The 24,765-nt window shown below is 43.3% G+C and overlaps 1 protein-coding gene across 1 annotated transcript; it reads right to left on the bottom strand.

Moving 5' to 3' along the window:
• Positions 1 to 5,375: 5,375 nt before the first annotated feature.
• On the bottom strand, positions 5,376 to 8,207 carry LOC311102324 (L-threonine 3-dehydrogenase, mitochondrial-like; the record flags this gene model as incomplete). Its single annotated transcript, XM_084143628.1, has 8 exons — positions 5,376 to 5,521; positions 5,875 to 6,144; positions 6,244 to 6,334; positions 6,615 to 6,787; positions 6,906 to 7,055; positions 7,222 to 7,292; positions 7,485 to 7,527; positions 8,015 to 8,207. The coding sequence occupies 8 exons, from the start codon at positions 8,205 to 8,207 to the stop codon at positions 5,376 to 5,378; spliced, it is 1,137 nt and encodes a 378-aa protein (XP_083999754.1).
• Positions 8,208 to 24,765: the final 16,558 nt, after the last annotated feature.

Below are 24,765 nucleotides of genomic sequence, written 5' to 3'. Positions count from 1 at the left end.
AGTGGGACTAACATTTGTTTTTCAACAGGACAATGACCCAAAACACACCTCCAGGCTGTGTAAGGGCTATTTGACCAAGAAGGAGAGTGATGGAGTGCTGTATTTACATTTACAGTTACGTCATTTAGCAGACGCTCTTATCCAGAGCGACTTACAAATTGGTGCATTCACCTTATAGCCAGTGGGATAACCACTTTACAATTATTATTAAAGTTTCAAATGTCTCCGGAAGGTGGTGAGTGACTCCGCTGTCCTGGCGTCGTGTGGGAGCTTGTTCCACCATTGGGGTGCCAGAGCAGCGAACAGTTTTGACTGGGCTGAGCGGGAACTGTGCTTCAGCAGAGGTAGGGGAGCCAGCAGGCCAGAGGTGGATGAACGCAATGCCCTCGTTTGGGTGTAGGGACTGATCAGAGCCTGAAGGTACGGAGGTGCCGTTCCCCTCACAGCTCCGTAGGCAAGCACCATGGTCTTGTAGCAGATGCGAGCTTCAACTGGAAGCCAGTGTAGTGTGCGGAGGAGCGGGGTGACGTGATAGAACTTGGGAAGGTTGAACACCAGACGGGCTGCGGCATTCTGGATGAGTTGTAGGGGTTTAATGGCACAGGCAGGGAGCCCAGCCAACAGCGAGTTGCAGTAATCCAGACGGGAGATGACAAGTGCCTGGATTAGGACCTGTGCCGCTTCCTGTGTAAGGCAGGGTCGTACTCTCCGAATGTTGTAGAGCATGAACCTACAGGATCGGGTCACCGCCTTGATGTTAGCGGAGAACGACAGGGTGTTGTCCAGGGTCACGCCAAGGCTCTTCGCACTCTGGGAGGAGGACACAACGGAGTTGTCAACCGTGATGGCGAGGTCATGGAACGGGCAGTCCTTCCCGGGAGGAAGAGCAGCTCCGTCTTGCCAAGGTTCAGCTTGTATCAGGTGACCTGTCCTCCACAATCACCCGACCTCAACCCAATCACCCGACCTCAACCCAATTGAGATGGTTTGGGATGAGTCGGAAAGCAGAGTGAAGGAAAAGCAGCCAACAAGTGCTCAGCATATGTGGGAACTCCTTCAAGACTGTTGGAAAAGCATTCCAGGTGAAGCTGGTTGAGAGAATGCCAAGAGTGTGCAAAGCTGTCATCAAGGCAAATGGTGGCTATTTGAAGACTCTCAAATATAAAATATTTTGATTTGTTTAACACTTTTTTGGTTACTACATGATTCCATATGTGTTATTTCATAGTTTTGATGTCTTCACTATTATTCTACAATGTAGAAAATTGTAAAAATAAAGAAAAATCCTTGAATGAGTAGGTGTGTCCAAACTTTTGACTGGTACTGTATATCACTTGTTGGTTTATCCCTCTGTACTGGTACAGATCTACTACTCACACCACTACTCTCAGGATCCCTCCCTCTTGACCCATCTTCCTCTACTTTCTTCACTGCCTCAGCATATGACAACTTCTGCACTACTCTAACCCTGGAAACCTCAAGCTGCCTCTCTCACACAGGACATTTCTAATCCCCAGCCCCATGGGCACCCCTGCAATTAACACATACCAATACTTTCCCCAATGCTACACATTCCTTTGTCTTATGCCCTTCTGCACACTTCTCACACCAAGGAACCTCCCTCCTACATAATGCTGCCACATGCCCATAAGCTTGACACCTGTAACAATGTAATGTATTCGGCACAAAAGCTCGTACAGGATAACTTATATATCCTAACCACTTTGTCGGGCAAAGACAACATCAGAACTCAAAAGAACAGACAACAACTCTTCTGTTTCACCACTCACGCCACCCTGTCTGCGTCGCACCAAACGACGAGCATCACAAACACCGGGAATCTTCCCCTTTAGTTGATCAACTTTCACATTTACTTCTACCCCAGTAATCACTCCTTTCAATGGCGCCCTTTTCTTGAGAGCAAAACTATTCACTTTTGCCCCCACCCTGCTCCCTCTGACCAGCAGAAACACAAATAATTATCACAAGACCACTTCTATTTACCCTCACCGATTCCACAGCACCCAACTCTGTTTTCACCCACCCTGAATCCACAAATGGATCAGCCAAAAGGCAAGGGTCAACTTTTTCCAAAAACTTCACTCCTACTGTCACAGACTCATCTTTATCCTGACCCTCGGTGCAAGCCGAGAACTTCACCACACCTACCACCTCCAATACTTCGCCCTCATTCACTTCCATTTCTCCTCCTGTGTTCAGCTCACTCTGCTTACACTTTCTACCATTCTTCTTTAACAAACCATCTCCCTTTTTCCCGCCATTTTTAACCGACTTAAGCTCACCCTCTTGCTCCTTCTCTCTCTTAGACCTCCTCTGCCTCTGTTTTTCCCTCCATTCCTCCTCCGTATTCCAAGTATACGTCTCCTTATGATAATGCTACACTTCTCCTGACATACATCTTGTGCTTGCCTTCTCAAGGGATGCCATTTAACCGGCTGTTACAATCTCTGTACAATCAGCACAAACCCCTCGGAATGTAGCGCTCAACAGTGCATTCCACTTGTAAAGCAGCTGCTTTGTCTTGATGTTCTTCTTTATCGAACAACCAGGTTTCTGTCACAGTTTTACATTTTTATTTATTTATTATTTTTACATACATAGACCTAATATACACATAATTGATTGGTTGTTCTGAATATAGGCTACATGTATGTGTTGTAGGTAGCCTGACACTTACATTCTAACAATCAACTGTATGTTATGTATCAATCAAACCTAATGAAATGTGATATTTTTTTCACCAACGTTCTCTTTGGATTGTAGCTCAACATATTGCTAGAGTTATGAAACCCTATGATAAAATTCAAAATTATTCAATTATGTATGCCAAGGTCTGTTCATCAACACACAGTAGGCCTACCGATTAGTAGCCTAGAATACTACCATAATAACTCAGTCACCCAACAGCAAATAACAAAACAACAGAATGAGCAAATGAAGAGATTTATTCCATTTCTGATCAAAAGTACACTGTCATTTTGTTCATTACCCACAAATATATTTCTAATAAGTCATTAATTAAAAATAAGGCTTCAATTCTGAATTTATTTGGTACCCATTTGTACCCAAAATCACACTGTGCCTGTAAAGAAATATGAAGATATTTGAAAATGTACTGAAGTGGTGTTGTAAAGGCAGGCCTTTTATAAACATTGTGGATTTTCTGTTTCTTCTGCATCCATTGTGCCTGATAGGTTTCCCTATATCTCTCACTGCTCCTGTGTCATTTCACTGTGCCCTCTATACTACCCTAATGCAGCAGGCCAGGAGGGAAATGAAAGCCAACCCCTTGAGATACTGTAAACTGATGGTAGGGGTATGACTTAACTACAGTGAGGGAAAAAAAGTATTTGATCCGCTGGTGATTTTGTACGTTTGCCTACTGACAAAGAAATGATCAGTCTATCATTTTAATGGTAGGTTTATTTGAACAGTGAGAGACAGAATAACAACTTGATTTGCATTTTAACGAGGGAAATAAGTATTTGACCCCCTCTCAATCAGAAAGATTTCTGGCTCCCAGGTGTCTTTTATACAGGTGACGAGCTGAGATTAGGAGCACACTCTTAAAGGGAGTGCTCCTAATCTCAGCTTGTTACCTGTATAAAAGACACCTGTCCACAGAAGCAATCAATCAATCAGATTCCAAACTCTCCACCATGGCCAAGACCAAAGAGCTCTCCGAGGATGTCAGGGACAAGATTGTAGAACTACACAAGGCTGGAATGGGCTACAAGACCATCGCCAAGCAGCTTGGTGAGAAGGTGACAACAGTTGGTGCGATTATTCGCAAATGGAAGAAGCACAAAATAACTGTAAATCTCCCTCGGCCTGGGGCTCCATGCAAGATCTCACCTCGTGGAGTTGCAATGATCATGAGAACGGTGAGGAATCAGCCCAGAACTACACGGGAGGATCTTGTCAATGATCTCAAGGCAGCTGGGACCATAGTCACCAAGAAAACAATTGGTAACACACTACGCCGTGAAGGACTGAAATCCTGCAGCGCCCGCAAGGTCCCACTGCTCAAGAAAGCACATATACAGGCCCATCTGAAGTTTGCCAATGAACATCTGAATGATTCAGAGGAGAACTGGGTGAAAGTGTTGTGGTCAGATGAGACCAAAATGGAGCTCTTTGGCATCAACTCAACTCGCCATGTTTGGAGGAGGAGGAATGCTGCCTATGACCCCAAGAACACCATCCCCACCGTCAAACATGGAGGTGGAAACATTATGCTTTGGGGGTGTTTTTCTGCTAAGAGGACAGGACAACTTCACCGCATCAAAGGGACGATGGACGGGGCCATGTACCGTCAAATCCTGGGCGAGAACCTCCTTCCCTCAACCAGGGCATTGAAAATGGGTCGTGGATGGGTATTCCAGCATGACAATGACCCAAAACACATGGCCAAGGCAACAAAGGAGTGGCTCAAGAAGAAGCACATTAAGGTCCTGGAGTGGCCTAGCCAGTCTCCAGACCTTGATCCCATAGAAAATCTGTGGAGGGAGCTGAAAGTTCGAGTTGCCAAACGTCAGGCTTGAAACCTAATGACTTGGAGAAGATCTGCAAAGAGGAGTGGGACAAAATCCCTCCTGAGATGTGTGCAAACCTGGTGGCCAACTACAAGAAACGTCTGACCTCTGTGATTGCCAACAAAGGTTTTGCGACCAAGTACTAAGTCCTGTTTTGCAGAGGGGTCAAATACTTATTTCCCTCATTAAAATTCAAATCAATTTATAACATTTTTGACATGCGGTTTTCTGGATTTTGTTGTTGTTATTCTGTCTCTCACTGTTCAAATAAACCTACCATTAAAATTATAGACTGATCATGTCTTTGTCAGTGGGCAAACGTACAAAATCAGCAGGGGATCAAATACTTTTTTCCCTCACTGTATATGCAAAATAATTTGCCTGAAGCCTATTTCCCCCAGAGGTTTGATGCTTATGTTAAACCTGTTATGATATTTAAATTATCTCTATCACAATTAAAACAACAGAAACTGAAGAAAGTCACAACAGAAGAGAATGGTTGACAGTATGGTTCCTTGAAATGAGTAAGGCTGCTATTATGAGAGTGTGTGCTTGTTGCCTACCGTGTGCGCGCACGCGTTTGTGTGTGTGTGTGTGGCGTCAGTGTCCACTGTCGTGGCAAGTTGAGTGGTTCTGGCTGAAGATTCCTGGTTTGAAAATAGTCCCTGGTTTATTGGTAGAATATTCCTGACATACAAAAGGGTCCTGGTTTGGAAATTATGCTAAGGTTAAAGAGGGTCTGTTGTGATAGGCAGACCCAGAATGAAGCGGACTTAAGGGAATAGTGATTGGTAGGTCAGTCTCTGTGAGTGGTGCCTGCTAGCTGACTGGCAGTCCGGCGTTGGTCTTCTTGTCACGGATGGAGCTCAGCATGTCTGAGACGAGCTCCTCAAGCCCATAGGTCGACTTCCAGCCCCAGTCTCTCTGTGCGTTGGAGTCATCAAACCTCACTGGCCAGCTGTCCGCTACACACCAGGGGACAATCATGGTCAAGAGTTATTTTACACATCACAACTTTCATAAGACGCAATGATGACATCATTCATGACTGGGGACCGTGTGAAGCAAACCCAGAGCAAATAGCAATGCTGTAGGAGGTCAAGGATGTGAGAAAGGCTGACATGCAAGGCTTACAATATTTAATACTACTACAAAAATACAATGTATATCTACTCTAATCTATACACTATGAAGGAGAAAACGTTCCATATACTTCTGCTATGGCTTAATTCAAATCACACATCTTGAGGTTCAATAACAATTAAAAACACTCCACAGACAGTCAGACACACACCAATAAGATGAACAATGAACATACCAATGGTCTGGCGGACAGAGTCAGGGTTATAGGTGACCTTGAGGTGGGGCAATTGCTTGCGGATTTCCGAGGCAACTTCCTCAGGGGTGAAGCTCATGGCAGCGATGTTGTACGTGCGCAGCGACAGTTGGCATTCCGGGGCCTGCATGAACTCCACAGTCGCACGGTGGCAGTCACCAATGTGCATCATGGGCAGACGCGTGTCAGGACGTAAATAGCACTCATGGTGACCTGTGCTGAGTGCATCGTGAAAAATCTGGACAGCATAGTCTATGGGAAAGGAGAGCAAAAATGTACACAGAATGTATTGGAATATATCCCTATGGCATTAATACTTTAAATAGTGATGATATGATAAATATGGGTTACTTGTTGTTCCTCCCCCAGGCTGTGTGTTAGCTGAAATGACGCCAGGATAGCGTAGGCAGCGGAAGTCCAGTCCATACTTGTGATGAAGATACTAACATAGAGAGATTTAACACAATCAAAGGTAGAGCAAATATCCAGCAAAAGCATATTTCTGCAGCATATTTCTCTTAATCTGCACTGTGTTAATTAATTGACTTACTCTCTCTGAAAAAGATACATGTGAAAACTCTCTCGCTTTAAGAGAGGACCGGCAGGTTGTGTGTGTGCAAGAGTGTGCATTTGACAGCGATGTGGTCGCATTATGACTGCATCTATGACTGTTTGTGTGTTGATGTGTGTATATTTGTATGTGTAAACATAACAGGTCACACCTCCCCCATCAGTTCGCCGTGCACTTTGGACACCCCATAAATGGTGCGAGGCCTCTGGACACACAGGTCAGGTGCGGGGTCACGGGGAGAAGAAGGGCCAAAAGCTCCGATGGTGCTAGGGACAAAGAGACGTAAGCAGCTCTCCAGAGCCAGGTCCAGCACATTATGAAGGCCTAGAAAGAACAGCAAGGAGTGAAGCTTTAGACAAAAACATACAAAACCTACAAAAAGGGATACTGTGATACTGCCCTGGATACTGTGGTAGCGTGTGTATGTGAATTTGGAGCTGACCTGTGATATTGATCTTGCGTGCCAGGGCCACATTGGCCTCTCCCACAACACTGAGTAGAGCGCTGTAATGCACCAGCCAGGTGATGCGGTTATTCACCACCAACTCTCTGAGGTTCTTATAGTCCAACACATCAGCATACACAAACGGGCCTGAGGGGGAGGAGAAGAGAGAGACAAACTACGGATTGCCCATTTAAGGCAGGGGACATGTTTTTTTCTGCAGAAAATAAGAGGATTTGAGAAGCGCAGTATGGATATGTGCATGGACATTGCGATCAAGAGAGAATTGCTGATCAGTCCAACTAAGAAAACGTACCACTTCTGTACACTTCTGGTGGAGCCTTCTTGATATCCGATAGGATAACGTTTTCTGTTCCGTACTGTTTCCTACACATTGATATTCAATTAATATATTACATTTCAGTGAATTCCTGAAATTTACTGAATTGGATAGGAGTCCAACACCAGAAGGTAAACTAGATGTTACGTGAGAATTCTACAATCTGGGGAATATTCAGGCTATCAACATCGAAGAAATCAGCATTGAAGAAAAGATTGCTCTTTCATTTTTTTTCTTACCTCAGGATTTCTGCAAGCCCCACACCTAATTGGCCAAGGCCGCCTTAACCATGAAGAGAAAAATAATACAATGCAGAATTCATAAGATTTCATAAAACAACACAATCGCAATTGTTCATTTGTATTTGCTCAAAGGTCTCAATAAAGAATATATGGTGAAAAATGTATTCTTATGTACAATTTCAGAATATTTTGTTACATTCTGCTTCAACCAGGCAGCAACCTTTTTTGTTTTCACCAAAGCTTTATGTACAGACAAAAACTGGCCTCTGGCTATTATTCTGCCCCTGGTCACTTGCTGGGGCCTTTTTGTCCCTAGCACAGTCTGCTCACAGTCTATTGTACTAAGGAAAAGAGGATTGCCACTTACTGAACAGTGAAAACAACTAGAAATGACAAAAACTAGAATGACAGCACACCTATGCTTGTAAAAAAAAAAATGCATAAACACATATACATCCTATAGGACCTATCTATAGACTATGGGCCATAAAGTTTTCATTGCTACTTGAAATAAAAAAAGGTTTAACCTGTGATGAGAATTCGTGGTTTCTCCGCAGGAGCTAGGTCAATGGAATCCTGACTGTTCCACCGGCTGATCTGTCGGGGCGACCAACTAAAGCCCCGGAATGACAACCTACGCGCCCGGCTGCGACAGCTATGGCACAACGAGCCGAATAGAGCTGCCGCGGAGAGCACACAGACCCGCATACCCGATAGCATGTCGAGCTGTTGCCCCTGTGGAAAAAGTTGGATCAAAGACAACAGGCTTTGTTATCTATTTCATCCGGCAAATCAATCTCACTCAGTAGGAATGACACCACTTAGGTCATAGACACGGTTCATTCTATGGATTAATTCAAAAATTACAATTTGAACAGTGCAATGGAAAAATCTAATCTAATTTTATTGGTTGCATACACATATTTAACTGATGTTATTGCAAGTGTAGCGAAATGCTTGTGTTCCTAGCTCCAACAGTGCAGTAATATCTAACAATACACAACAATACACACAAATCTAAAAGTAAAATAATGGAATTAAGAAATATAGAAATATTAGGACGAGCAATTTAGGAGTCCGGAGTATGTATGTATGTATATATATATATATATGTTTGTGTGTGTGATGGGCTGTATAGATATTGACAGTATGTGTATAGAATATGCAGTATATCTGAAGAATACGTGGATAGAATAGTATATGTACAGCAATAGTTAAATAGGATGGCCTAGAATACAGTATATACTTTTGAAATGGGTAAAACAGTATGTAAACATGATTAAAGTGACCAGTTTTCCATGTCTATGTACATAGGGCAGCAGCCTCTAAGGTGCAGGGGTGAGTAACCAGGTGGTAGCCTGCTAGTGACCATGACTAAGTTCAGGGAAGGGTACTGGGTGGAGGCCGGCTAGTGATGGCTATTTAACAGTCGACCTTGAGATAGAGGTTAGTTGACCATGATAGGCTATAGGTTAGTTATGTAACATTGTTGTTTAGCTTACTTTAAAAAAATCAACTTTATACAGTTCTAATTGGCTGAAACGCCACGCGTTATCTTTCAGAAGTAGAATGAATACAAAACAACATTTTACCTGTGTGCTGCCAAAAACCTGCAATCAGTCTCTGTTCGTGCCAAGCACTTGTTGCCCAAACTGAATACTTTAAAGATCGCACAAGCGCATCCCACGCTAGTTTACAAACTAATTTATGAAAATTGCGCTGATAAAACGGTTTTCATGGTATTGAACTCTTAGAATTAAAAGATTACCCTCTGATTGGTCACGGATTAAGCGCACGGAGCATACATTGGGTAAGGCAGATAAACTGCTGAAGAAAGTACTGCTGGGATATGTAGTTTTCCTTGTTGTGATGCAAGCGCGCGAGAGGGCGTGACTCAATTGTAAAGGACTACAATATCCAGCCTGCAAAGGAATACATGTGAGCAAACATGCTGACTAGCTTCTTACAGGGGATTTGTATTGTGTAGAAATGTTTAGCTGAGCTTGGCTTGAACAGGACTGGAGCGTAGAGGCTTAATTCAGAGTCAGATAAGGAATAAAAATATATTTGACAAGTGACAACAAGCATTATGCTACTTAATACAGTAGGGTGGGGGATCGGGGGCAAATGTAGCGTGATGAATAAGTCAGATGTGAAGAGGACTTCTGATTCCCGTCTTTAAAAACACACAGAAACACACATCAAATAACCAAATCAGAATACAGAAACAATCTATTAACAAAAACAATAAGATACAGTGCCTTGCAAAAGTATTCATCCCCCTTGGCGTTTTTCCTATTTTGTTGCATTACAACCTGTAATTTAAATGACTTTTTATTTGGATTTCATGTAATGGACATTGGTGAAGTGAAATGAAAAAAATAACTTGTTTAAAAAAATTCTAAAAAATAAATAACAGAAAAGTGGTGCGTGCATATGTATTCACCCCCTTTGCTATGAAGCCCCTAAATAAGATCTGGTGCAACCAATTACCTTCAGAAGTCACATAATTAGTTAAATAAAGTCCACCTGTGTGCAATCTAAGTGTCACATGATCTGTCACATGATCTCAGTATATATACACACCTGTTCTGAAAGACCCCAGAGTCTGCAACACCACTAAGCAAGCGGGACCATGAAGACCAAGGAGCTCTCCAAACAGGTCAGGGACAAAGTTGTGGAGAAGTACAGATCAGGGTTGGGTTATAAAAAAATATCAGAAACTTTTAACATCCCATGGAGGACCATTAAATCTATTATTTAAAAAATGGAAAGAATATGGCACCACAACAAACCTGCCAAGAGAGGGCCGCCCACCAAAACTCACAGACCAGGCAAGGAGGGCATTAATCAGAGAGGCAACAAAGAGACCAAAGATAACCCTGAAGGAGCTACAAAGCTCCACAGCGGAGATTGGAGTATCTGTCCATAGGACCACTTTAAGCCGTACACTACACAGAGCTGGGCTTTACGGAAGAGTGGCCAGAAAAAAGCCATTGCTTAAAGAAAAAAATAAGCAAACACGTTTGGTGTTTGCCAAAAGCCATGTGGGAGACTCCCCAAACATATGGAAGAAGGTACTCTGGTCAGATGAGACTAAAATTGAGCTTTTTGGCCATCAAGGAAAACGCTATGTCTGGCGCAAACCCAACACCTCTCATCACCCCGAGAACACCATCCCCACAGTGATGTATGGTGGTGGCAGCATCATGCTGTGGGGATGTTTTTCATCGGCAGGGACTGGGAAACTGGTCAGAATTGAAGGAATGATGGATGGCGCTAAATACAGGGAAAATCTTGAGGGAAACCTGTTTCAGTCTTTCAGAGATTTGATACTGGGACGGAGGTTCACCTTCCAGCAGGACAATGACCCTAAGCATACTGCTAAAGCAACACTTGAGTGGTTTAAGGGGAAACATTTACATGTCTTGGAATGGCCTAGTCAAAGCCCAGACCTCTATCCAACTGAGAATCTGTGGTATGACTTAAAGATTGCTGTACACCAGCGGAACCCATCCAACTTGAAGGAGCTGGAGCAGTTTTGCCTTGAAGAATGGACAAAAATCCCAGTGGATAGATGTGCCAAGCTTATAGAGACATACCCCAAGAGACTTGCAGCTGTAATTGCTGCAAAAGGTGGCTCTACAAAGTATTGATGCTCATGTTCTGTTTTTTTGTCTTATTTGTTTGTTTCACAAGAAAAAATATTTTGCATCTTCAAAGTGGTAGGCATGTTGTGTAAATCAAATGATACAAACCCCCCAAAAATTCATTTTAATTCCAGGTTGTAAGGCAACAAAATAGGAAAAATGCCAAGGGGGTGAATACTTTCACAAGCCACTATATATATATATATATATTCCAGACTGACAATGCTCTGTCAGATATTTCTCAATTTCTTTTTAAATTTTTTGGGGATTTGTGTATTGTTTTGTATTGTTAGGTATTACTGCACTGTTGGAGCTAGAAACATAAGCATTTTGATGCACCTGCGATAACATCTGCAAAATGTGTGTACGCGACCAAAAAAATGTGATTTGATTCTGGGACAAGGAGCGTTTTAGCTATCAGTTTATTCCAAGTAATAATTTATGACCACAAAAATATGTAGGACAACTAGTGTAAAGCTAATGCAGTCAAGACTCATTTTTATGTTTAATCCCCTGTCCACGCAGGAGGCAGTCATTGTAAATAACAATTTGTTCTTAATTGACTTGCCTAGTTAAATAAAGGTCAAACATTTTTTTTTTACAAAATACAGGCTGGACCCACTAATTTAATTCATACTAACAAATACGAAATGCCACATTATCCCTGTCAATAGTTGGAGTAGGATGATTGCAGAGCGCCCTGCCTCAGACTGTCAGGATGTTCATTTCCTGGCTCACAAACTACATACTTTGCAGTGATGATTACTTGTATTTATTCTTGTCTCTCACTTTTGTGTCATATGATCTATTCATCTCTCCTGTGTCCTATTCCCAGAAATCAACCAAGTGCTATTCACCAAGCATGGACTGATTCACTCACCTGTGAGGAGAACCATCCTGCTGCAGTTTGAACTAGCCTTGCCCTCACTATTTAGACATTGGGACCACATATGCATTTGCCTGTTGTCTTTTCTTTGTGGATTTTGTCTTACCAGTCTAGTGCATTTTAGAGTTGAAAAACACAAACTACAGATACACGTGCTTGTGTTACAGGTTTTGGTTTTTCCATTTATGTTTTGAGGTTGGACACGTAAAGCATGTTGGGCGCATAGGGCACACCAATTGGTGTCACCTTGTTAGCCAGAATGTGTTACACCTGTGCTGGTTGCCATCTTGTTAGTGGGAAGGTGTTTCACCTGTGTTGGCCAAGGTGCTATTTAGGAGTGGCTGGCCCAGTGCTCCAGTTGAGCTTGAGAGATGTTTGGAGAGCTCCACTTTGTCAGCTGATGTGCGAGTTCGGGTGTTTCCCTTGTTTGTTTTGCTCCATATTCTTTTTACTCCCTATCCTAAGTTGTTGTGGGTTTTGCTTTTAGTTTGTCTTTTCGGAGGCGAACCTAGTGGGCATCCATGTTGGTTGTCTTTTAGAACCCCTTAATAGTGACCTTGCCAACTTTCAGTGGGCACCAACATCAGTGCCTTTCAGAACCACTTTCTGTTTTGGTTGTTAAAGTGATTTTCTTTGTTAGTTCCCTTGGTTGTGAGCGACATTTAGAGTATCTTGTGACATAGATGGTAAAGCTCTAATTTTTGGACTGCAATATTGTGCCCTCCACGGCACTTAATATACTGTACATTGATTGGTAGGTTACACTATTTAGATGATTCAAATATTGCCTGAGACACCTTTGCTATTTGTCTCTGTACTCAATAAATGGTGAAATACTTTGTGATGGTGTTTGTTTGAATGTATATGCATGAAACGTACATTATATTAAACATGTCTCACATTCGGTCATAGTTAGTAGAATAATGAATGGATTGGCAGGATTTTGGCACTGTCAACTTTTAGGTCAGCAGGAAAGTTAATCATTTAAACCACCTAAATACAGTTGAAGTTTACATACACTTAGGTTGGAGTCATTAATACTCGTTTTTCAACCACTCCACAAATTTCATGTTAACAAACTATAGTTTTGGCAAGTCGGTTAGGACATCTACTTTGTGCATGACACAAGTAATTTTTCCAACAATTGTTTACAGACAGATAATTTCACTTACAACTCAATGTGTCACAATTCCAGTGGGTCAGAAGTTTACATACACTAAGTTGACTGTGCCTTTAAACAACTTGGAAAATTCCAGAAAATGATGTCATGGCTTTAGAAGCTTCTGATCGGCTAATTGACATAATTTGAGTCAATTGGAGGTGTACCTGTGGATGTATTTCAAGGCCTAACTTCAAACTCAGTGCCTCTTTGCTTGACATCATGGGAAAATCAAAAGAAATCAGCCAAGACCTCAGAAAATAAATTGTAGACCTCCACAAGTCTGGTTCATCCTTGGGAGCAATTTCCAAACACCTGAAGGTACCACGTTCATCTGTACAAACAATAGTATGCAAGTATAAACACCATGGGACCACGCAGCCGTCATACCGCTCAGAAAGGAGACGCATTCTGTCTCCTAGAGAAGAACGTACTTTGGTGCGAAAAGTGCAAATCAATCCCAGAACAACAGCAAAGAACCTTGTGAAGATGCTGGAGGAAACAGATACAAAAGTCTCTATATCCACAGTAAAACGAGTCCTATATTTTACATTTTACATTTTAGTCATTTAGCAGACGCTCTTATCCAGAGCGACTTACAGTTAGTGAGTGCATACATTTTCATACTGGCCCCCCGTGGGAAACGAACCCACAACCCTGGCGTTGCAAGCGCAATGCTCTACCAACTGAGCTACAGCAAGGAAGAAGCCACTGCTCCAAAACCGCCATAAAAAAGCCAGACTACGGTTTGCAACTGCACATGGGGACAAAGATCGTAGTTTTTGGAGAAATGTCCTCTGGTCTGATGAAACAAAAATAGAACTATTTGGCCATAATCACCATCATTATGTTTGGAGGAAAAGGGTTGAAACTTGCAAGCCGAAGAACACCATCCCAACCGTGAAGCACGGGGGTGGCAGCATCATGCTGTGGGGGTGCTTTGCTGCAGGAGGGACTGGTGCACTTCACAAAATAGATGGCATCATGAGGAAGGAAAATTGTGTGGATATATTGAAGCAACATCTCAAGACATCAGTCAGGAAGTTAAAGCTTGGTCGCAAATGGGTCTTCCAAATGGACAATGACCCCAAGCATACTTCCAAAGTTGTGGCAAAATGGCTTAAGGACAACAAAGTCAAGGTATTGGAGTGGCCATCACGAAGCCCTGACCTCAATCCTATAGAAAATTTGTGGGCAGAACTGAAAAAGCGTGTGCGAGCAGGGAGGCCTACAAACCTGACTCAGTTACACCAGCTCTGTCAGGAGGAATGGGCCAAAATTCACCCAACTTATTGTGGGAAGCTTGTGGAAGGCTACCCGAAATGTTTGACCCAAGTTAAACAATTTAAAGGCAATGCTACCAAATACTAATTGAGTGTATGTAAACTTCTGACCCACTGGGAATGTGATGAAAGAAATAAAAGCTGAAATAAATAATTCTCTCTATTATTCTGACATTTCACATTCTTAAAATAAAGTGGTGATCCTAACTGACCTAAGACAGGGAATTTTTACTAGGATTAAATGTCAGGAATTGTGAAAAACTGAGTTTAAATGTATTTGGCTAAGGTGTATGTAAACTTCCGACTTCAACTGTATACTCATTCACTGAACATTTAGTATTTGAAACTCAAACATTAATTTCCCAACTGCTTTTTCTATAATTCTACAGGCTCTTTAACATTCTCCATACCCAAATATTCTAATGCACTCTCGTTTTTAAACCTCCATTCTAGCATACACGACACACACAACACACCTTTCTATCTACATGCTTTTATTTGGGTTTCTATGCAAATTGTCTGATTAAATGTTTGTTAAGTCTGCAGCTAGTTACTTTAAATGAGACAATCATGCCAAAACATGATTACAATTTCAATTCACCGGAGGTGTGGACTCGAGTGACATGACTTGGACAAATTTGATGACTTGAGCCTGACTTGATAGAAAATAGAATAACTTGAGACTTGATTTGGAGCTTCAATAAATGATCTGGCCAGGTTTTGTAACGTTTTGTCACTCATTTGTGGCACAGTCTCTGTGGATTACTCTCCACGCAGCCAGAGACAGTATCACACTAGTAAAAAAAAAACAGATTGGCTAGTGAAACGCACACCGGGGGGTTGCGAGTGTGAAACTGAATTGGGAAAAATGTATTTTAAATACATATTTTAATAGGCTACATATAGTGGCTTTGCTTATTCGATCTGGTCACTAACATAAGCCTACGGCATTGCACCAAATTGTTTGAAAAACATCTAATATGTGGTTCAGAACCTAAAAGTTGCGCGTGTTGACCAATGACCAGTCATCAGCATTGGCGAGCAAAGGAAGCGCACATATTCAGATTAGTGACCAGAAAGCATTTATTTAATTTTCTCCGGTTTTGCCTGGAAAAAACAGAGCAGCCTCCTTACATTAAAATTATCCATGTAGAGTACCGTTTAACAATCTGCTACAGACGCATCTTTGCAACAATAGGCTACCTGGTGATTAGGCCTTGTTTGGGTGGGTTATAATTAAATACCTCAGTGATGGTAGGCTACTGGCTATATGCCTAAAAATAGCTGTAATGTCGCACTACCTTCAATAGCCTACTTATGGGAGGAAGACAGATAAAGACAGATCATGCTTTCCATCTACACAAAAAATTAGGGGTGCAACAAGGGTACTTCTAAGATCCTCAAAGTTATTCGAAGAACCTTAGGGTTCTTGGCACTGACAATTGCCCCCAACAGGTTCTTCCAAGAACCCCATAGGAAGTGGGGTTAATCTAGGAACCTCCTTAGTTGGAGGGGGTTCTTGTAGGAACCTAACTGCCCAACTGAAACATTTGGATTTGAATTTGAAAGGATAGCAGGTGCAGGCACTTAACTGAAAGTAAGGTTTGTCCCTTGTATAATCTAAATTGATATTGTTTTATGATGATACCATCTATCTTTTCATATTTGTGCAAATATTTCTAAAACAGAATTGAAACAATTCAATGGATATCAATCAATAAAGAGGTAAGAATATGTAGGCTATAAGAATATGTTGAAGGCTAGCTGTATTGGGTGCAGATGACTGAACTGCTCACTTTTGTGTCTGTGAGGAGGTATGTCAATTAGTATTGGTATGTTATGCCGATCACATGTACCATTCTACTCCCTTATCTCTTCAATTAAAATCCCATAGGCCTCAAGACTGTTGGGCCGACCAGCCCCGCTTATTGATACGTTTTGAATAAAGTAATATCCTGATTGGTGATTGACCCTGTCTCTCCTCATTATTGATTAAAATGTCCATTACAAGAATTTCAGAGAACTGCTTTGGGATCCTTGCTGCAAGATGGAGGATCCTGGGACGAGCCCTTGAGGTTGCCCCAGAGAACGCTGAGACCATTGTGAAGGCCTACGTGGCCCTCCGCAATTACCTTCGCACCACAGACACTGACAACACAGAGTCATCAACACGGTACATCAACCCTACGTTTGTTGACCACTCCACACCCACTGGACCTGCTTCCAGGAGAGTGGAGACAGGTGGTACAAGGGGACACCAGCTTCCTGGACCCAACAAACATGTCGGCAGACAGAGCAACCAGAATTGCTATAGACGTGCGCAACAACCTCAAGGACTACTTCCTCACACTAGCAGGTCAAGTGTACCCTACACTCTAAAAAGAAAAGGTTCCTGGAGTATCCTTAAGGAGTTCTTCAAATTGAAACTGTGGGGTAACCCTTATAAGTTCTTAAAATAACCCCTTTTTAATGGATCCTTAAATAACCTTTTGGGGTAAATGTTTTAAAACCCCCCCCCCCCTCCCCTATTATTATTATTATTAATATGCATAACAACAATAACACAATATTTTAGTTGTCAGTGTTAATTATGATTTTAGTGGCAAAGCAGAATGAAAAAATCCAAATATGAGGTAAACTCCCAGCAGAGCCCCAAGTCCAATGGGTATATCCTCTGGCGTGTTGATGTTCTCCGTATCCATAGCCAGAATGATTTAGCAGTGCTTGGTGATTGAACAGGTTTCCTGTTATATTCATCAGAGGTGTAGGGAGGGTTAGGTGGTAAATGTGAATGAAAAAAACTGTTTTGATAATGGTTTTCATACACATACCTTGTCCATAATGTAGAGGCCTATGGGATATTAATTGAAGAGGTAAAGGAGGAGGATGGTAAATCTGATCTGCATAACATACCAATACCAATTGACATACCTTTGTATACCTCCTCTGTATACCTGCAGACACAGACACTAATGTGAGCAGTTCAGTCATCTGCACCCAATACAGCTAGCCTTCAACATATTCTTATAGCCGACAGTACATATTCTTACCTCTTTGTTGATTGATATCCATTGAATTGTGTCCATTTTCTGTTTTAGAAATATTTGCACAACTATGAAAAGATAGATGGTATCATCAGAAAACAATATAAATTTAGATCATACAAGAGACAAAGTTAAGTGCCTGCACCTGCTGTCCTTTCAAATTCAAATCCAGATGTTTCAGTTGGGCAGTTAGGTTCCTGCAAGAACCCCCACAAACTAAGGAGGTTCCTCGATGAACCCCACCTCCTATGGTGTTCTTGGAAGAACATTTTGGGTGCACTTTTCAGTGCCAAGAGCCCTAAGGTTCTTCAAAGAACTTTGAGGATCTTAGAAGAACCCTTGTTGAACCCTAAATTTGTAGAGTGTACAGTAAATGATGGGAGTGTGATTTGGAAAAGGTGCACACATCTCTTCTGGTTGATGACTGCTTGTGTAATGTTATGAGCTACACACTTGGTTTTGCTGTTTTTCTTGTTCACATTTTACAGTAAAGAGTACTATAATGATAGTCATTTCATCCTTGTTTTAGTTTTTTATATTTTTGGGTAAGCTAGACCCTCAAGACATTTACCTAACCTTGTGTTGTGTAGTGGCCTTTCAATGAGAACTTTCCTGCTATAGCAAATGGGTGAGAATGGCTGTCCAGCTGTAGACGATAAGGCTAGAACCGCGAGACATTAACCTCATCTACATAACACAAGGTTGCACATGGTCATGTGTAGTGGCCTTTCAATGGAGACCTTCCTGCTTTGGTACATGGGTCTAGCTGTAGACAACAAGGACAGACCCCCATCTACACAGCTCAGGTACAAAGCAGTAAAAGTTTACTGAGTGACTGATTGAAAACAGTCATATTTTATGCCACAAGTATCAAATAACCAGACAAATACATTTGCAGACCTTTTATATATTGTAAAATAGTAAAAATAGTTCAATGTTTTACACAGGTGAAAAAGTGTGATGAAAGGGAAAATATGAGAAAAAACGAACTAAACACCAGTAACGTGAATGAGGAAACATGCACAAAAAACATGCACAAAAAACACACAACAGTTTTTGGGGTGAGATGTTGATCAGCAGGAATAGACCCATCCATGGTACCATGACGTCGTAGACGGCCTTTGCTGGACACTGCTGCTGTTTCTTTAAGTCATCCACCCGCTGCATAATGACAGTGTCCAAAGGATCCTCAGCTGTCTTCCTCTTCTGGCCATTGGAGCTGGGTCGGAGAGATGGGGTGGAGGTTGATGGAGTTGTAGGGTAGAGAGCACGGGGGCGCTTGGACAGTGGGTTGGGTGTTGGTGAGAAGGGCCTGGTCGTTGGAGAGAGGGGCCAGAGAGGTGATGAATCAAGGGGCGATGAACCAACTGTAGATGGACCCTCAGGGCTCAACTCTATCTCTGGACTGTCCAAAACACCACCCCCCTCCAACACCTACAAGCTGATGGCGAATACATTAGAATACAATGCAAGCAATCTGAAAACAAATCCATGGGCTCCTTTGAGTTCAAATGTTTACCCAAAAGAATAAACATCTCAATGTAATTAACACACACAACACACTGTATGTTTTCTGATGTTTGAACTAGCCCTGCTATCATTATGATAACACAGGCACTGAATATTTAACGGGACTTGCGAAGCAAACGTCCCATTCTAAATCTTCGACATACTTCTTATTATTATTTGGAACGCTACTCCTTCTACACCGTTTAAGCTAGAAACGCCGTTCAAACTTTAAAACGTGCATATCGGTCTGGAATAGTGTGCTTGTATACAACTTTTTGATATATTTTATACTTCAATTTTTTTGTCCTCCTTTTTGTCCTCCATCCCCCATTGTGACATCACTTCCAACTTCCATTCACTGTAAATGCAGTAATGCAACTTATGACACAAATCAGCTACTTATTCCACTTTGCAACAGCTTAGACAAAAAGTTAGAGTGTTTATATCTTTGTCTACTTCTCTGCTACTCAGATCTTGTGTTTTTATCAGAATACGAGTTTTAGTTAAAAGTTACAGCTGTTTCAGTAACCACATCAAGACATTTGTTTTGCAAACAACTGCCCCAACAAGTTAGACAAAAAGTTAGAGGGTATGAAATCTTCCTCTACGTTTCTCCTATTCAAATCTGTTTGCAGATCCAAAATATATGTTACGGATCTAACAATACAGCTGTTTTAGTAAATGCATGACCACATTTTTTCCAAACAACTGCCGTTTTGACCACTCCCCAATATGTCAGACAAAAACACAGAGGGTATGACATTTTCCCATCACGTTTTGAAGTTCACTTTCCTTGCTTTGTCTAACAACACTATCATGAATCTAGCAAATACGTTTTGTGTGTCAGAGTGAAGTATTTTGTTATAAAGCACAAACATACTGTAAGTTAGCATGATTCTCCCACTTGCTTTAGCCAAAATGGAGCAGTGTTGCCAAGGCTACTGTTGCCTAGCAACACTTGACTCGCTGGAGAGAAAGTCTTCATAGCTCTTCAAATTCCCATGATTTGTCAATCTGTGTCAGACCGAACAGCTAGCGCTAAGATTTTGAATGCTTCCCGGTCTGGACCACCTGGAATGATAAATAGTCCCACCTCTGGAATACAATGACAGCAGAGAGGAAGAGGAAGAGAGAGGCCTAACTCGGCGGAAAATCTGTCTCCCTCCAGCAAATGGTGATTTTTTATTGTTTCGCCCACCAAGCAAGGAGTTTTTGTGTGGAGGTCAATGAGATAGTGTCGAATTTGGTCAACAAACAAATGTATGGCTTATTTGTTATGTGAGGTTTATTTGATTAAATATAAGTTTCAGAAAGCTTACGTTGTTACGAGTGTACTGATATACAGTGGGGAAAAAAAGTATTTAGTCAGCCACCAATTGTGCAAGTTCTCCCACTTAAAAAGATGAGAGAGGCCTGTAATTTTCACCATAGGTACACGTCAACTATGACAGACAAAATGAGAAAAAACTATCCAGAAAATCACATTGTAGGATTTGTAATGAATTTATTTGCAAATTATGGTGGAAAATAAGTATTTGTTCAATAACAAAAGTTTATCAATACTTTGTTATATACCCTTTGTTGGCAATGACACAGGTCAAACATTTTCTGTAAGTCTTCACAAGGTTTTCACACACTGTTGCTGGTATTTTGGCCCATTCATCCATGCAGATCTCCTCTAGAGCAGTGATGTATTGGGGCTGTTGCTGGGCAACACGGATTTTCAACTCCCTCCAAAGATTTTCTATGGGGTTGAGATCTGGAGACTGGCTAGGCCACTCCAGGACCTTGAAATGCTTCTTACGAAGCCACTCCTTCGTTGCCCGGGCGGTGTGTTTGGGATCATTGTCATGCTGAAAGACCCAGCCACGTTTCATCTTCAATGCCCTTGCTGATGGAAGGAGGTTTTCACTCAAAATCTCACGATACATGGCCCCATTCATTCTTTCCTTTACACGGATCAGTCGTCCTGGTCCCTTTGCAGAAAAACAGCCCCAAAGCATGATGTTTCCACCCCCATGCTTCACAGTAGGTATGGTGTTCTTTGGATGCAACTCAGCATTCTTTGTCCTCCAAACACGACGAGTTGAGTTTTTACCAAAAAGTTATATTTTGGTTTCATCTGACCATATGACATTCTCCCAATCCTCTTCTGGATCATCCAAATGCACTCTCGCAAACTTCAGACGGGCCTGGACATGTACTGGCTTAAGCAGGGGGACACGTCTGGCACTGCAGGATTTGAGTCCCTGGCGGCGTAGTGTGTTACTGATGGTAGGCTTTGTTACTTTGGTCCCAGCTCTCTGCAGGTCATTCACTAGGTCCCCCCGTGTGGTTCTGGGATTTTTGCTCACTGTTCTTGTGATAATTTGGACCCCACGGGGTGAGATCTTGCGTGGAGCCCCAGATCGAGGGAGATTATCAGTGGTCTTGTATGTCTTCCATTTCCTAATAATTGCTCCCACAGTTGATTTCTTCAAACTAAGCTGCTTACCTATTGCAGATTCAGTCTTCCCAGCCTGGTGCATTCTACAATTTTGTTTCTGGTGTCTTTTGACAGCTCTTTGGTCTTGGCCATAGTGGAGTTTGGAGTGTGACTGTTTGAAGTTGTGGACAGGTGTCTTTTATACTGATAACAAGTTCAAACAGGTGCCATTAATACAGGTAACGAGTGGAGGACAGAGGAGCCTCTTAAAGAAGAAGTTACAGGTCTGTGAGAGCCAGAAATCTTGCTTGTTTGTAGGTGACCAAATACTTATTTTCCACCATAATTTGCAAATAAATTCATAACAAATCCTACAATGTGATTTTCTGGATTTTTTTTCTCAATTTGTCTGTCATAGTTGACGTGTACCTATGATGAAAATTACAGGCCTCTCTCATCTTTTTAAGTGGGAGAACTTGCACAATTGGTGGCTGACTAAATACTTTTTTTCCCCACTGTAAGTAGGACACGTGACATCCCGGCAACTTTGAGAAAAAACACTTTATATCGGAGTTGTCTCGAGATGGTTATGCATATTCATGGAATGAGGCTAGTAGCATAGCATCTCTCTCCATTGAATACAGGCAGTTGACGTCAACAACCCTTATCGAATATTTAAAAAAGGACAACAATAATGAGATGTATCCACCAATTCAAAGAAAGGATAGGCGGGAGTAAGACAGCCCGCCATGCCGCATTGTGGACACCGAATGTTAGGGCGGAGAGATGTATTTTGTCAGCATATCCATAATATTTGCTGACAGAGAGATAGCTAATGAAATACTAGTGTCACGGTTTCGGCCGAGGCTGCTCCTCCTCCTGGTTCGGGCAGGCATCGGCGGTCGTCGTCCCCGGAGTACTAGCTGCCACCGATCTATGTTTCATGTTCGTTTGGTTTGGTCTTGATGTTGTACACCTGTGTCTAGTTAGTCCTCATTAGTGTTCTATTTAAGTCTCGTTGGGTGTGTCTGTGTTTGTGTGTGATTGTTCCTGTCGTATGTTTGCTTGTCGATTTCCGTATTCGCTCGGTGGAGCTTTACTCCACTGTGTTGGAGCGTTTTACGCACCTGTGTAGTGCGCCTTTTGTTTGTCGCCTACGTGCATAGTTTCGCCTTCGGGCAAGTTTGTTCTGTTTTCCTTGTTGGATATTCCACTAAAGTCTTTTGGACTATACTTCGGTGTCCTGCGCTTGATTCCACCACTACACCCACCTACAGCATTTATGACAGAATCACACACCATAAGAATGGAATCAGCAGGAGCCGCAGCAGCCCAGGCGACGACGCTGGAGGACAGGGTCCGTGAACAGAGTGACCAGATCCTGCAGATGGGGTCCGCACTGCAGGAGGTGATCACCACCATCCGAGGCTGGGGGACTCCTACACCGCCATCCTCTCTGCCAGCCCCATCGGGAAGTCAGCCCATTCCCGCTCCGGAACCCAGAGGAGTTCGACTCTCGCTCCCGAGGGCCTACGATGGGACCGCGGCCGGGTGTCAGGGATTCCTTCTCCAGGTGGAGCTTTACCTGGCCACCGTGCACCCGGCGCCCTCGGGACATGAGAGTGTGTCCGCCCTGATCTCCTGCCTTTCCGGGAAGGCGTTGGAATGGGCCAACGCAGAGTGGAGGAGGATCGACGCGAACACCATCACCTACGACGAGTTCTCCCGCCGCTTCAGGGCGGTGTTTGACCATCCCCCGGAGGGGAAAGCGGCGGGGGAGCGTCTGGTCTTCCTCCGGCAGGGGAGGAGGAGTGCCCAGGAGTTCGCCTTAGAATTCCGTACTCTAGCGGCGGATGCAGGGTGGAATGAGCGGGCTCTCATCGATCACTACAGATGTAGTCTACGCGAGGACGTCCGTAGGGAGCTGGCCTGTAGGGACACCAGCCTCTCGTTCGACCAGTTGGTCGACATGTCCATCAGGCTGGATAACCTGCTAGCTACCCGCGGACGTTCCGAGGGGGGTCCGTCCATTTCACCCTCCAGCGCCTCCGAGCCGTGCCCCATGGAGCTCGGGGGCGCTGGCGCTAGAGAGCGGAGGAGGAAGAGCCCGAGGGGGCCTGTCTCCTGCACCAAGTGTGGTCGTGGAGGGCACACTGCGGCCAGGTGCTGGGGAGGGTTCTCCGAGGGAGAGGACAACAGGCCACGCACTGGGGGGGCCTCCCAGGTGAGTAGACGCCCCGCTTACCCAGAGCTTTCTGTTGCGCACTTTTGTATACCTGTTGGTTTTCCACAGGTTGCACCTCATTCCCAGCATAAGGCGCTAGTAGATTCAGGCGCAGCTGGGAATTTTGTTGATCGAAAGTTTTGTTTAGAGTTAGGGATCCCTCTCCTACCTGTTGACAAACCTTTTCCCGTACATGCCTTAGATAGCCGCCCGTTGGGGTCGGGGTTGATCAGGGAGGTCACAGCGCCACTTAGGATGTGTGCGCAGGGGGGTCATGAAGAGACTATACAGCTGTATCTGATCGACTCTCCTGCGTACCCAGTGGTGCTGGGGATTCCCTGGTTAAGCACCCATAACCCTGCTATTTCGTGGCAACAGAGGGCTCTCGATGGGTGGTCTGCTCAGTGTGAGGGGCGATGTCTGGGTGTTTCCGTGGGGGCGACTTCGGTGGAAAGTCCAAACCAAGTGCCCGCACTGCACATTCCGCCTGAATATGGGGATTTAGCTCTTGTGTTTAGCAAAACTAGGGCGACGCAGTTGCCTCCCCATAGACAGGGGGATTGTGCGATTGATCTCCAGGCAGGAGCAGCGCTCCCACGGAGCCATGTGTATCCTTTGTCTCAAGAGGAGAGGAAAGCTATGGAGACTTACATAGCCGAATCTTTGAGACAGGGATACATTCGGCCTTCCATTTCCCCCGCCTCTTCGAGTTTCTTTTTTGTGAAAAAGAAAGATGGAGGGTTGCGCCCGTGCATTGATTACCGTGGTCTAAATCAGATTACTGTGAAATACAGTTATCCACTCCCTCTGATTGCGACCATGACGGAGTCATTGCATGGGGCGCGTTTTTCACAAAATTGGATCTCAGGAGCGCGTATAACTTTGTGCGCATTAGGGAGGGCGATGAATGGAAAACGGCGTTTAGTACCACGTCAGGTCATTTCGAGTATCTTGTCATGCCATATGGGTTGATGAATGCTCCATCAGTCTTCCAATCCTTCGTAGATGACATTTTCCGGGATATGCAGGGACAAGGGGTGGTCGTGTACATTGATGATATTCTGGTGTACTCGTCTACCCGAGCCGAGCATATAACCC

Source organism: Coregonus lavaretus (assembly GCF_964263955.1).
Source record: "Coregonus lavaretus genome assembly, chromosome: 27".
Taxonomy (NCBI): Eukaryota; Metazoa; Chordata; class Actinopteri; order Salmoniformes; family Salmonidae; genus Coregonus; species Coregonus lavaretus.
This window is presented reverse-complemented; position numbering and strand designations above follow the sequence as displayed.